The sequence below is a fragment of the Coffea eugenioides genome, chromosome 10, assembly GCF_003713205.1.
Source record: "Coffea eugenioides isolate CCC68of chromosome 10, Ceug_1.0, whole genome shotgun sequence".
Taxonomy (NCBI): domain Eukaryota; kingdom Viridiplantae; phylum Streptophyta; class Magnoliopsida; order Gentianales; family Rubiaceae; genus Coffea; species Coffea eugenioides.
Window position 1 is genome coordinate 2297398 of NC_040044.1, and position 14298 is coordinate 2311695.

General features: G+C 35.9%; 2 protein-coding genes across 4 annotated transcripts; both read left to right on the forward strand.

The window, feature by feature from the left end:
* Nucleotides 1-1632: 1632 nt before the first annotated feature.
* LOC113749438 (DUF21 domain-containing protein At1g47330-like) lies at nucleotides 1633-6819 on the forward strand. Of its 2 annotated transcripts, XM_027293181.1 has the most exons (12): nucleotides 1642-2131; nucleotides 2683-2759; nucleotides 2844-2927; nucleotides 3030-3143; nucleotides 3323-3409; nucleotides 3641-3780; nucleotides 3865-3952; nucleotides 4176-4249; nucleotides 5033-5151; nucleotides 5466-5698; nucleotides 5964-6010; nucleotides 6323-6819. In XM_027293181.1, the coding sequence occupies exons 1-12, from the start codon at nucleotides 1951-1953 to the stop codon at nucleotides 6456-6458; spliced, it is 1380 nt and encodes a 459-aa protein (XP_027148982.1). In that variant the 5' UTR covers nucleotides 1642-1950; the 3' UTR covers nucleotides 6459-6819. The 2 variants fall into 2 exon arrangements, with proteins under 2 accessions (XP_027148983.1, XP_027148982.1); XM_027293182.1 differs by lacking the exons at nucleotides 5033-5151; nucleotides 5466-5698; nucleotides 5964-6010; nucleotides 6323-6819 and adding an exon at nucleotides 4641-5019 and having other exon boundaries at nucleotides 1633-2131.
* Nucleotides 6820-8178: 1359 nt separating this feature from the next.
* Nucleotides 8179-13782, forward strand: LOC113749501 (probable methyltransferase PMT28). 2 transcript variants are annotated; one of them, XR_003464538.1, is made up of 8 exons: nucleotides 8179-9408; nucleotides 9485-9634; nucleotides 10166-10436; nucleotides 10527-10619; nucleotides 11235-11409; nucleotides 12090-12332; nucleotides 12546-12827; nucleotides 13120-13209. XR_003464538.1 is itself a non-coding variant. In XM_027293257.1 (8 exons), exons 1-8 carry the CDS (start codon nucleotides 8527-8529, stop codon nucleotides 13316-13318), a joined length of 2208 nt encoding a protein of 735 aa, XP_027149058.1. In that variant the 5' UTR covers nucleotides 8179-8526; the 3' UTR covers nucleotides 13319-13782. The 2 variants fall into 2 exon arrangements, 1 of the variants encoding a protein (XP_027149058.1); XM_027293257.1 differs by having other exon boundaries at nucleotides 12546-12740; nucleotides 13120-13782.
* Nucleotides 13783-14298: the final 516 nt, after the last annotated feature.

Consider the following 14298-nt stretch of genomic DNA (forward strand, 5'->3'; position numbering starts at 1 on the left):
GGCTTTTTGAAGCAGGCCTTAGCCTAAACCTGCTGGCCCCAACAAAATAAAAGCGTTTGGCAGTGTTGTGTGTGGGCCTCTGAGGCCATGGCCCATGGCTGCAAGTGAAAAGCATGCCCGTTCCGACACTCCCAATTGGCCCAATAGTGCTCATTAGATTCCGTGGGGCATATTTCGCAACCACCACGATCCTCTGCATTTACACGACAAGTAGTCTACTTTTTATATAAGAACAAAATATATAAAAATTAAAGTTGAAAGAGTGATAGCACAATTAAACACAATTAAATAGCACAATTAAACACGCAGTGGAAAAAATCGAATCCGGACAGTTAGTTGATGACAAATGCCCTCAACTTCTTGGAGACTCAAAAGCCAAATAATACACAAATTTGAGTCACAAAAATTAGCCACCAGGGGCTGGAAATCAAACAAACACTAGACTACTAGCTTGTTTGGATTACTATTTTTTTTTCTTCAAAAAAGTTTTATATTTTTCGTAAACATATTTTTTAATTATTTTTTTCTCATATACATCAAATTCCTAAGACATCTTTTTTTTATATAAAAATTCAAAAAATAACAATCCAAACAGACTCTAAGAATAGCAGAATAATAATAATAATAGTGGCAGTAGTTTAGACAATTAAAAATCGTATGGATTAGGATTTTGACCCTTGTAAAACTTCGGGCATTTCGCACAAGTATTTGCAATATCCAACATTAATTCCTATAATTCATAAGACTATAACTTTGATCGATCTGGTTGTTTAAGAACCTAGAGAGTGATGATTTGGCTGTCATTGTAATTTCTTGGCTTACATCCAATTAAGCGAGATACATTAAACTCACCAAGTGATCTATAATCTTTGTGAAAACTTTACAATAGTAGGTTGATGGTGCATAACTTCGATCGATCTGGTTGTTTAAGAAGCTAGAGAGTGATGATTTGGCTGTCATTGTAATTCCTTAGCTTACATCCAATTAAGCGAGATACATTGAACTCACCAAGTGATCTTATAATAGATACTTTCTTTGTGAAAACTTTAGATTAGTAGGTTGATGGTGTATAATTTTTGCATGAGCATGTAAATATAACAAAATAGTGGTCATTATTACTGCATCTCCCTTCTTTTTTTTTTTTGTTCAACTGTAAATATATGAAACTACCATTAATATTATCCCTTGTTTGATTCATTTTTATACATGAAATTAATCATCCGATGGAAATAATCTAATAGATAAATTAATCCGTGGTTTTATATATTAGCAATTTGATGGGATAAGTAAATGTCATGACATTTAATATTTGTTGAATTTCAGTAACATAAAAGAAATTACCAATATGAAATATCAAATGAATAACCCAAGAAATTATAGGTAGGATAATCTCAATAATCTCTATATAATTATATGTGTTTGGATTGCATATTATTTACATCTTATTTATACGAATTAATTTACTTATATTATCAACATATTTTTTCAAACATCTTTTAAACTTATATATATCATGTCAAAAAAATAATATAATATTTTTTTAAAAAATTATTTCAAATAATCTCCTATCCGACATAAACTGAAAGCCATCGTTAGCCATTTTATCCAAGAACCAGATGTGCCCGACAAACATCCGAGGACGAAATCTTAAAACTGCACATTACGGAAGCAGTCAATTCGGATTGTGATCAAACCGAGGCAACTTAAAACACCTCACTGCTGATTAAAAAGCAAAATAAAAGTACTACTACTACTACTACTACTACTACACTTGTAAACCAAGCACAACAGCATCGGAAGGAGAAAGAGAGGGAGAAAAAACCAGCTTGCCTATTGGTCTTCCATTTTCCAAGAAAACATCAAATTTAAGGCAGCAAGCTGGTGAAGTTGTTTTCTATTGCGGGGAGAGAAGAAGACGAGTGGGTTTTCTACTATCCTTAGTAGGAGGATATGGCACAGGACGATGTTAATTGCTGTGAGTCGAAGTTTTTTCTGTTCTTAGCAATAATTGTGGGATTGGTGCTATTTGCTGGGCTCATGGCTGGTCTCACCCTTGGCCTTATGTCACTGGGACTCGTCGACCTCGAAGTTCTTAGTAAATCTGGACGCCCCCAAGATCGTATCCACGCCTGTCTGTGTTTCTTCTATTCCTCTGCATCCTAGTGTCTGTGTGAACTAAATGGTGATGATGTTGTCGCTTTTACGGTTTTACAGCTGGATTAACACGAGATCCTTGATTTCAATTAAGGGCTTTTTTTATCAAAAAAATTAATAAAGATTAGAGCTTGCCCTTTTCTTTAATTGTTGTCGGTACTGTATATGTTTGTCTGTTGTGCGTGCTTACAAATAGTACTGGTGTCTCAGAATTTTGATTTCCTGAAGCATCAGGGTAGTATTATGGTAATGGAATGTGATGAAGTTAAACACTACTAGCTATAAACTTTTGAAAGAATTCATTGTTGTGCTTACATAAGTTTATGTTGATACTTTTGTTCCAGAGCAAAAAAATATTGAAACCTAGACCGGACTTGTGCTTAAATAAATTTAGGGGCAAATTGATCTATCAAAATAGTATTGGATTTGCTATGCTGTGTTTTGCATGATGATTGATTCACGATAAGGTCAAGGTATATGACGTGTATGTGTGGTTAGTATCCCTATTGAAATCATCTGTTTTGGCAGCTAAAATACTTCCAGTGGTAAAAAATCAACACCTATTGCTTTGTACTCTCTTGATCGGCAACTCTTTAGCTATGGAGGTTTGTAGAAGTTTTATTTGTTTGCTGACATTTTGTTCTCAAAGATCCGATACTGACCACTCTTGTTCTTTTTTCCTCCCACAGTCTCTTCCTATTTTGTTGGACAAGCTTGTACCTCCATGGGCAGCAATTCTAATATCTGTAACACTCATCCTCATGTTTGGAGAGGTTTTTTTCCTTATCAACAGAACTCTAGATCCTTGGTTCTTGACCATTTATGCTTGTGCGGGGATTATGTGATCTTTCTCATGCAAGTGTTATTTGTTGCAGATACTTCCTCAAGCAATCTGCACTCGTTATGGATTGACTGTTGGGGCAACAGTGGCACCCTTTGTCCATCTTCTTCTGTGGATATTCTTCCCTGTTGCTTATCCAATCAGTAAGGTACTCTTATCGTACCTCTAAACAGCTATTTCATTAGAGAAGAAATGTCATCTTTTTGTATGTGGAAACAAATTAAAAACCTAATAAGTTAGTCATTTCATCAAATGGCTATGATATCAGGTAACCGTGTTATTATTGCTCCGATTTAAATTTAATATCTTTTATCAATTTGATTCTAGGTACTGGACCGGATGTTGGGGAAAGGGCATGCTGCCCTTTTACGCAGAGCAGAGCTTAAAACATTTGTGGATTTTCATGAAAAAGAGGTATCCAATCAAAATTTCAAGTTTGCCAAGTTCATTGGATCCATATGTTTACATTGACAGATGCATGTTATTGCGTCTATACGTGTCTGTTTGTCAAATGTATCATGTGACACAGTAGTCTCTGAATACTTTCTGATTTGAAGAGTTTTATGTTTTTTTTTAAAAGAAAAACTTGGTTATTCTTCGGATTGATTCTCACCTACAATACCAATGTTCATATTCTCCCAAAAGGCTGGAAAAGGTGGTGATTTGACACATGATGAGACAACAATAATTGCTGGGGCGCTTGAATTGACTCAGAAGACCGCAAGAGATGCCATGACCCCCATATCAAAGGCATTTTCTCTTGATCTGGATGGAACACTCAATTTGTGCGTTTATTTCTTGCTTGTAAATTTGATTATTCTGTTTTTGAAGTGATGTTTGTTGTCTAATCTCTTCCTTTCCATGTGCAGGGAGACACTTAATGCTATAATGACTATGGGCCATAGTAGAGTTCCTGTTTATTACAGAGATCCGACTAATATTATTGGTCTTATATTGGTAATTATCTTTCTTAATGTCGGTGGTCTTATATTGGTAATTATTTTTCTTAATGTGGGTGGTCTCGTTAATGGATTGTTGATAATGCACATTTTCATGGGTGGCTTAGGCCTGTTACTGATGATTATCTTTTTTGCACTTGGTTGTATACCTAATATTTAGTATGCCAAGATTTATGAGCGAATTTCTGTATAATATATTCTTTAATTTCTACTATGTGCAGGTAAAAAATCTTTTAGCTGTTGACCCAGAAGATTCAGTTCCTTTGAGGAAAATGACAATCAGAAAAATTCCTCGGTAAGGATGACCTCAATCTCTCTTTGGCAGGCCCAATAAATCCCTGGTACTCCTGAATAGATTTTATGTGGCTGGTTAGAATGAGACATTTTTTAGGTCATGCAGTTACACTGTTATAGTTAGGTCTCGACTCTGTAATCGTAGCTGCACATTTTCTGCAACAACACAAGATTGCAAAAGAAGCAGTTCTTGGTGTTAAACACCTTTAAGTAATTGAAGGCTTTCCTAGTTTCTATGCTAGTAAGGAGTTGGTGATATACATTTATTAGAGATCACCTTTGACAATTCTGATAGTGAAAGTCTTGGATACTGACCTTTGTAAATGTCAGTTAGGTCAAATCTGATTAATCTCCAGGAATAGCTCTAATCTTGATATATGGGTTTGATTCAGGTTCTAATTTGATTGCAATGACTTCTACTTCACTTGTTGTGGAGGTCAGATAGACTCTACCTGACAATTGACCAAGGGAAGAACTTAATTCCTAGTGTTTCTATCTCTCTTTATGCACTTGATCTTTTGACAAGCATTGCATGACTTGTTCTCTTAACACAAGTATGATAAATTCTTAATTGCTTATTTCTCCTATAGCATCACCTCTCTTGCTGTCTATATCATATTCCCTTGTTGTTGTATGATATTTTGTTGGGGATGCCTTCTTTTTCATGCCAGTTAACATTTTAATTACTTGCATGCCTTTGTCATACTAATTTTTTCTTGGTTCTTTCTTGAGCATTAGTTGTATAAGATTCTGTGTAACTAAAAATTTATTGGTGCTTCCTCAGGGTTGCAGAAAACATGCCTCTATATGATATATTGAATGAGTTTCAGCAGGGCCACAGCCACATTGCCGTTGTGTATGAAGATCTCAACAAGACAAAAGAGACGCCAAAGAAAACTAAAGGTTGAAACTTTGAGGCAGCTTCTTGCAACTTGTGGCAACATGTGATTTCCCCCCCTTATGTTAAACTCTCACTTAAGTCCAAACTGTCAATGCTCTTTTTGCTTATGTTTTTTAAGCTTCCTTACTAGTGAAACCAAGTCAATCCTAACTTTTCACTTTTGTAGATTTTTGTTTTCCTTAGCCTCGTCTATTTTGATCAATTTTATGCTTTAGTGCTGTCTTTACGAATATGCTGTTTCCTGAGCGAACTATTTTTGAGAATATGACAGCTTGCTTGGCAAGTAATGGAATTTGATGTGTGAACCCAATTGCAGATCCTGACACTGCTGCAGTTAAATCTGACTCAGTTGATGCTTCCTTGAGCAAGGGAGGTGCAGATCAAGCGAAGAAGAAAAGTCCTCCTCCTACTCCTGCTTTTAAGAAGAGACACAGGGGTTGTTCATTTTGCATTTTGGATTTGGAAAATACTCCAATCCCTGAGTTCCCACCCAATCATGCGGTGCTAGGTGTAATTACCATGGAAGATGTCATCGAGGAGCTTCTTCAGGTACTTGAGATATCATATTTTTCTTTCTAGTCATTTTTTAACTTGAACTAGTGGCCATAGGTCTTTGTTGCTTACAAGGGCATGAAGAATTGATGGCTCTTTTTTGTCTTCACTCTTCAGAACAATTCTTTTTAAAGTACATTTGGGCCTTTCAGTGGTTATGCACCCTTTATGGGTATTTAAAAGCTTAATGAATTGACCGCTTGTTAGCTGCTTCTAATACCTTGCGTACAAATCTTCATCACTGCATATACCTTTTTTGCAGGAGGAGATATTGGATGAAACTGACGAGTATGTAAACATTCACAACAGGTAAGCACATATTTCCATTTGTTGGTTTATCACAGGCTTCATAGGTAAATCCTTGGGTAAATTGAATAAGATCATGCCAACTCCCACAAGATTTAGTCTTGGTTGTCTATGCCAAAAAGCCTTGCAGCCTCTGTCAAAACACTGGACCCTGCATCCTGCGAGAGGGTTAGGAGGATAATTTCTTCACAATGCCAGCGAAGAGGGGCCATTCATCCAGGAATTAAAATGCTTTAGTGTTAAACACAAGTAAAGCTCTTAGAAGGAAGTTGAGAACATAAACAAAACATATTAACTAAATGCTTTCTGTTGCAGGATTAAGATTAATATGAATGCGTCGCAGGAAAAGCTTCCCGAATTAAATGCTATAGAGTCTTCTCGTTCACATACTGCCTCAGAGGTTCCTGGTCCTCACAGCGATCAGCCGGTCTATGCCAGAACTTCACGATAACAGGCCCTCCAGTTACCACACTGTACCACTGTTAAAGTGTTCAAGAGAGCTTCGTTTAGCCGTCCTCATTGTTCACTGTACAATCGTTAGGCTTTGCGTCTGATACTCCAAGGGATCAATTGTATCATATTGTTGTAACTTACAAACAAATGTTATACTTCTACTTCTGAAAAAAGCAATATATTTCATCATAGAAGTTTGATCAAATTTGGACATAAGAAGAGTGCGAGCTGTGTATTCCACCGCCCAGTTTACTTTTTCCCATATGTTGTGGAAAATTACATATCTAGATAATGAATTAAGTCCTTTAGGTTGTGATAAGGATTTTCTTCTGTTATTGGTGAGTTAAAGATTTGTGGTTCGTCTTGGACTGTTTGTGTGTAGATACTGATATAGTACAACTAGATATGGCCATGGTTTCAGAATCGTCGGTTTTAGTTTAAAACTGACAAATTCGATTTTTTAGAAAGGTGAAACCAATCTGTCTTGTAGGAATGGTTACAGTTACTGTTCTTGAATTTTCGATTTCGATTTAAAAACTGATGATTTTGATTTCTGTTTCAGTTGTCGTTATAAAATTGATTTTAAGAAAATATGACAATGAATGTAAATAAAAAAAAGAACTTTATTGTTTTATTATGTGCAAAGAAAAAGAAAAATTGATGTATATTTTATGAAAAAAATATTAGATTGGTCTTGAATTTATATTAGTCATGGAATATAGACTTACTAATAGAATGGGATAATGGATGGTTGGTTTAGGATTGGAATTACTGGTATTAGATGTTGACTATTGATATTGAATTCTAAATTGATCAAATATTTTCTTAGTCTCACTTTGAGAGTCTTTTTTCTTTTTTGCACACAATTTGAGAAAAATTAGTTGGCTTTATTGGAAAAGTAAATCTATTATATTATTTTTCTAAAACACCCTCACGTTAATATTAATAATATAACCAATCAAGATACTTTTACATTAATTATAACAATAATTTTGATAGAAAGTTGTATTATTCAAGGCATGAATTAAAACAATTATTGAATAAGGTGGGTTAATATTTAGTGATAACAAAGTATATTAAATAACAGCATTTTAGAGAAGTTAAAAATTAATTATATTTTTTAATTGAAAAGTAAACTATAATTTAAAATAGATGAAAAAAAATGGAACGGAGGAAGTAAATTTAGGTAGCAAATATTGTTCTATACGATTTGAACAAGTTTTAAATTGTCTGTTCTAATTCAAAATTTTGGTAAACCTAAATTAAATCTTTAGTTACGATTATAGTTTCGATTCCGGTTTCCAAAATTTGGTTTTGATTTCGATACAACAAATTATAGATACTAGTTCAAATCCTAACAGTGGCCACCCTAAGTACAACTTCATCCGATCATCCATCACATATTATGGAACAACTCTCCCAAATCAATCTTAGTATGAGTTTAATTTTCCAGACAATCGAAAGAGAAAAACCATGACTGGAAGGCTAATTAAAATTGTTTTGATTAAATATTTAAGTGCAGGCCAATGGCCATTGACCATCTTTCCTCCTGCTGTCCAGAAACTCGCAAAGACAGCCCCCGATAACATTGGCAATTGCCAACACGATGTAATCTCGAAATTTATATGTTCTAGTATAAGAACATGGATGGATTTACTGCTAAATTTCTTCCTTCTTTATTAACCATCTCCATAGATAATAGAAATAAGTAATACTATTATTAATGCTACTCCTAGATCCTAATTACGATACAACCCCGGGCATCTTGGGGGTTAATCTTAAGTTGCTTGCTTTGCATCACCAGATCGTTAGAATCTTAAATTAGATTCCCACTGCTAAAACTTGACCTGGGTTTCCTCTCGTTTCTTTGAATCCACTTCTTGATCTTCCTTTCCTTCTACACTTCTTTTTACAGTTAAAACTTCACTGTCTTCCACCTCTTAACCGTCCAGAAGTGCGCATTTCCATCGTTCTTGGGCTCCCAGATACTTTTCCCTAGTTTATTTTACATTGGTTTAGATGATTGCTGGGGTTGCAGGTACTGATGTTAAAGACACAAAACATTTATGGCAATAGCAAAGTTTGGTCGGCTGGCAAAACGGTCTTATAAATCATATGGGTTCTGTGTGAAGTTAACTGCAGTAGTAATCTTGGGTCTTTGTTTTGTATTTGTTTGGTCTGTTTTTTCACCCTCCAAATTTTCTGTGACTTCCCAAAGAGAGACTTTTGATGATTTTGCTGAACCCGTATCTGCAAATGGAAGAGTTACTGATTCTGGGGTTCATTTCAACAAGAACGAACTCAAGAATGGTAAAGAAAGTAGCTCAGAAAAGAAAGGTCAAATCTTGGAAGAAAAAGACAAGAAAAGGGTTAAAGGTTCTCCACCGTTGAAATCTGGGAATATGCATAAAGATCAGAAAAATGTACCAAAAGGGAAGAAACAAGGGGATAAAAGTCCGAGGCATACCAAACAGGCTGGTGAGCAGAAAATTCCAGAAAAGGAGAGATCTGAGAGCGATGATTTGCAGGAAGAAAAGCAAGATGAGGATGTGAATGGCAGTGAAGAAGACACAGAAAATGGTGAGGCAAATTTAAATGAGGGGGAAGGGGTCCAAGGGGATACTGATTTAGCTAATGCTTTGGATTTGGACGAGGAAGGAGTGGAGAAAGTCGAAGATGATAGCGGAGATTCAACAAATTCGAAGAAGAATAAGAAAAAAAAATTGGGGCCATTATTCGATCCCAAAGCACATTATTCTTGGAAATTATGTAGTACAAGAAGCAAGCATAACTACATTCCTTGTATTGACATTGAAAGTAGCAGTGGAAAACTGCAGAGCTATAGGCATCATGAGAGAAGCTGCCCCAAAACATCTGTTTTGTGTCTTGTCCCCCTTCCCCTTGACGGTTATGGGACTCCAGTAAAATGGCCTGAGAGTAAAGTAAAGGTACGCAACCTCAGATTCTGATTGGCGGAAATTGTTTTGAGTTCTCTATTCTTCTGACTTGTAGTAAAACTGGCAGATATTGTACAAGAATGTAGCACATCCAAAACTGTCTGCATTTGTCAAGTCACAGAATTGGGTAGTTGAAGCTGGAGAATATCTGGCTTTCCCGCAAAATCAGTCAGCACTGAAGGGTGGAATTCAACATTATTTGGAATCCATTGAAGAGGTGAGTTTTTGGGCTTGGCTGTTACAACTGCTGGTATGTTTACGGTTTTCAGAAAGGTCTATTGATTTCTAATGCATCAGCGGTTTTTGCCCAAGTCTTGAAACAAGCTATTAAACTGGCCTTCTCATGCTGAGGGAAACTCTTCTTATTCTTATATGAATATGTCATACAGCTACATATCTGATGATCAATCTGAGATGATTATGACAAGGGTAAATAATGATTTATTAAAATTTAAATGTACCAATAATTTTGGAAAATGTGTTATCCAAATAATAATATCATTCAGCAAGTGCTCATTCTGAATTGTGTTTGGTGTACATGTCTTCTTGTGTTGTGTGTCATTTTGCAATACCTAAGTCTTTAACATAGTACCGAGTACATTTTGAAAGCCAAGATTCCAACTCAATTGTTATGCAACATCTTTTTAGTATGCTATGTTAGTTTTCATCACCTCTAATTAAGTACTTTCTTTTAGCACAACATTAACTAAGTGCTTGATATGAAATTGAATTTGGCGGGACTGTGTAGATGGTGCCAGACATTGAATGGGGAAATAATATTCGTGTAGTGCTGGATGTTGGATGCACAGATTCAAGCTTTGTGGCTTCTCTACTTGAGAAGAATGTGTTGGCACTTACTCTAGGTTTGAAAGATGACTTAGTGGACCTAGCACAGCTTGCCCTTGAGCGTGGTTTTCCAGCAGTAGTTAGCCCATTGGCAACACGGCGTCTTCCCTTTCCTAGTGGTGTTTTTGATGCACTTCATTGCAGCGAATGCAGCATATCATGGCATTCTAATGGTCTGTGTCCTCTTATCTTTGTTCTGTTCCTAGTTTCACCTGAGTTTCATTAGAAATTATAGTTGATATGTCAGAGGGTTTTATTTTCAGGGGGCAGGCTTCTTCTGGAGATGAATAGGATTTTGAGGCCTGGAGGATACTTCATCTTGTCAAGCAAACATGACAGCATTGAAATTGAAGAAGGTTCTCCCTTTTGGCTTTGAGAAAAAATTCTTTTTCTTTAAAGCAGCAGTTTGTTTCATCAGCTATATTTAAGCAGCTGTTCCTCTCAAAAATTTTTGTTCTCTTCTTCTTTAGCTGTTCTTGCTTGTGTCATCAGAGCGTTCGGATTGTTATACTTTTGTCTTCTTCATCTCCAGTTGCAATCTGCAAATTCTCGGAATAGCTCAAGTAGAACCTTAAAAATCCTCGTTCAAAAGTATTTATTCAACCAGTTTGTTCGGACAATGCATATAGTCATCGTTTTATGAACACCCAACTCTGGTCTCTGTCTTAGAATACGTAAGTAGTTCCTTTGAGTGGTGAAGTCCATGTAAAACTCCTGAGATTTAGTTAGAATATTATGATATGAAGTAAAACCTTTGTACAGAATAATGTATGGCTGTAAAAGGCAAAATGGTAGACTCCTTAAGAAGTTTAGCCAGTTCCTGACTGAATTTTGCGGAGTTTTGAAGAGGTAAAACTAGTTCCTCTGTGTGATCCCTTGCCTTTATGTTATATTCTTGCTCCATTCAATAACCAAAATTGTTTTTCTTCATGAAATAACATCTTATTGATGTCATTTATCCCTTTCTCTAGCCATGTCCAAACTTACAGCCTCTATTTGTTGGAATATCCTGGCTGATAAAAGTGATGAAGTCAGTGACATTGATGTTAAGATATATCAAAAGCCAGAATCAAATGACATATATGAATTGAGAAGGAAAAAGGTTCCACCTCTATGCAAGGAAAATGAGAATCCAGATACTGCCTGGTAAGTTGGTTTTCACTCTTTATAGGATCCATATCTCATTTTCAAGTTCTAAGCGGGGATGGTCTTTTGTCTTGTAAAGAACTCACTTTTCTGTGTATCATTTACATCTGGCGTGTAGCACTGTCACCATCCTTAGATTTGGTTATTTTTTCTTTCTTTGAGGTGTGGTTACTTGCTTCCCTCATGTTATCAGGTTGCCAGAAGATGCAAAGACGGTAATGCTGGTGAAACACATGCACTCTTCAGCATAACAGCCTCTCTATGTTTTGATGTCCCTGTCACTTTTCTTTTTATTCTTATGTTGCAAGTAGTTGAAACAAGAATTGTGAAGGAACCTTATTATATGGTTTTAAATTTTTGTATATTAGTCACTGCCGTAAAGATCATTTGGAGCTTTCACTTGAATGATACAGAGCATGCACTATTGTGCACTAAATCTGAAGTATACTTCAACAGCCTGTCCAAAATGGACGTGTTATTTATCTTGGTCATCTGAAGACATAACTAGCCAGTTTGGATCGTACATCTTGGTTTTGATAAACAACAAGATTAAGCACGATATTCTACCTCACTTGTCGGTCACATGGATAATAGTAGTCTCTAAAAGATCTTGTGAGAATCTGGACAACTGCACATTTTGCTAACTTATTTATAGTTTTTTCCACATTTTTGTGTACTAGGTATGCTTCAATAAAGAATTGCTTGCACTCCATTCCATCTTCCATAGAAGAACGTGGGACCGAGTGGCCAGAGGGTTGGCCAAAGAGGCTTGAAACATTTCCGGACTGGATAAACAATCGAGAGAAATTGATTGCTGAAAGTGAGCACTGGAAAGCAATTGTAAACAACTCCTATCTAACCGGAATGGGCATCGACTGGTCCAGCATCCGGAATGTAATGGACATGAAAGCCATAAATGGAGGGTATGCCATCAGATTGCCCAGATAAGATTTCCTTTTCTTGAAATATGTTTTTCTTGGAATCTTGATGTGAAGAGGAAGGGGCCAGAGTTCCAAATAGCAAAATCTATTCCATAACTGTTTTTGTATCTCTATGTTCATCATCAACTTTAAAATGGTGGTTAAAACCAAGAACCAGAAGAGGTGCAGGACTCTGATTTCAATTCATCTTTACAGGTTTGCAGCTGCTCTTTCACAACAGAAGGTGTGGGTGATGAATGTAGTCCCTGTACATGCACCTGACACACTTCCCATAATCTATGAGCGTGGCCTTATCGGCATATATCATGACTGGTGCGAGTCTTTTGGAAGCTATCCAAGATCATATGATCTCCTGCATGCTGATCATCTCTTCTCAAGACTTAAAAACAGGTAGAAGGAATTTTTCTCCAGTCATTATGTTCTCATTGGCTATTGCTTTTATGTTGCAGACAAGTCATTGATTGCTGATCTTACAAGGTAAAGATTTTTTTGGGTTTTTTTTTTGTTGCCTTTCTCACTCATTTATCTGGAACATAAGATGAAATTGTTATGTAGAAGCGCAGATGTTTAAAAGCTCAACTCGCTTGCACTGCTTGTACGCGTGAGGAGGAAGAAAAAACTTACAAGAATAATTGGATAAAAAACTTCCAAGAATGCTTTAATGGAAATTCTAAGATTTTCTTTCTAGATTCTCTTAACCGTTGTTATTTTTTGGAACATTTACTTCTTGATGGATGTGTGGGTTATTCCAAGATAATGTTCATTGCAGGTGTAAGCATCCTGTAGTAATTGTTGTTGAGATGGACCGCATACTACGGCCTGGTGGTTGGGCGATCATACGCGATAAGGTAGAAATTCTTGATCCACTTGAGGGAATATTGAGGAGCTTGCACTGGGAGATTCGTTTGACATTTGGCAAGGATAGGGAGGGTATTCTATGTGCACAGAAGACCGGGTGGCGACCATGAAGGTATTATTGGTTGTATTGACTATATTGTCAGTTTTGGACTGCTATCCTCCCCCTCCAAGCTTGGTAGCTGAGAATTGCTTGATGAAGACTGGTATGAAAAGAAAGGCTGTTATCTCAGCGAATTCTGTTGAAGATGTACATACCTTGTCTTTTCATCATCCAGCTGCAAACAGAATCAATGTTCACTTTCATCCACCCACCCCAAACCCGCCTATAGGGACGGGGTGTAAAAATATTGTGCAAAGGATACTTTCAATAGAATGTTTTCTGGTTGTGGTGTTGATTTCTATTGGGGTACAGTGTTGTGACATCTAATGAAAAAGAAAGATGGTTTGTACAGTGTCTACATTCAGCATGCGGGGCTGTATTCATGAGATGTTTTGACTCGACTCTGTTCATTGAGATGTACTGCAACAATACACATCAGTTTATATGAAAAATTTTCTTTTCACGTTTCAAATTCGTGTACCTTGTGCCTTCTCTAAACTTTGTGTTCAGTTAAATGCAATCTATGTTGGGAAGGATGATTGTCTTGCTGCAAAACTACATGTTGTATAATAATTAGGCCTAAGAGTTTGAGAATGTTGATATTGTATAATGACTACTCGTTTGGATTGCTATTTTTTAAAGTTATTATATAATAATGATTTGATGTTTATGAATTAAAAAAAATAATTAAAAAATATGTTGATAAAATACTTAAAAATATTTTAGCAGAAAATTGCAATGTAAACACCTATGCTATTCTTTTTTTATTATGTAAGTAATTTAAGTGCAATAAAAGTTCAAAATTCCAAACTTCTTGCAACTTTACGACATTAACAAAAGTGTCATTAAATTACTCCAAAAAAATCTGCTCTCTTAAGCAACAAAATTGTTTTCTGCCCAAAAAAAAAAAAAAAAATTGATAATAGTAACTGATAAACAAAAATAACCGTATAGCATTTTTTTTTTCCGGCCTTATTGGAGTCTTATAAT

Excerpts from the sequence above, each read along its gene's own strand:
- LOC113749438 (XM_027293181.1), top strand. The coding sequence starts at position 1,951 with ATGGCACAGGACGATGTTAATTGCTGTGAGTCGAAGTTTTTTCTGTTC. Across the intron at positions 3,144-3,322 it reads TTGCTTATCCAATCAGTAAG|GTACTGGACCGGATGTTGGG; the intron begins GTACTCTTATCG and ends ATTTGATTCTAG. Across the intron at positions 4,250-5,032 it reads ACAATCAGAAAAATTCCTCG|GGTTGCAGAAAACATGCCTC; the intron begins GTAAGGATGACC and ends GTGCTTCCTCAG.
- LOC113749501 (XM_027293257.1), top strand. The coding sequence starts at position 8,527 with ATGGCAATAGCAAAGTTTGGTCGGCTGGCAAAACGGTCTTATAAATCA. Across the intron at positions 10,620-11,234 it reads CAGCATTGAAATTGAAGAAG|CCATGTCCAAACTTACAGCC; the intron begins GTTCTCCCTTTT and ends CCCTTTCTCTAG. Across the intron at positions 12,333-12,545 it reads ATGAAAGCCATAAATGGAGG|GTTTGCAGCTGCTCTTTCAC; the intron begins GTATGCCATCAG and ends TCATCTTTACAG.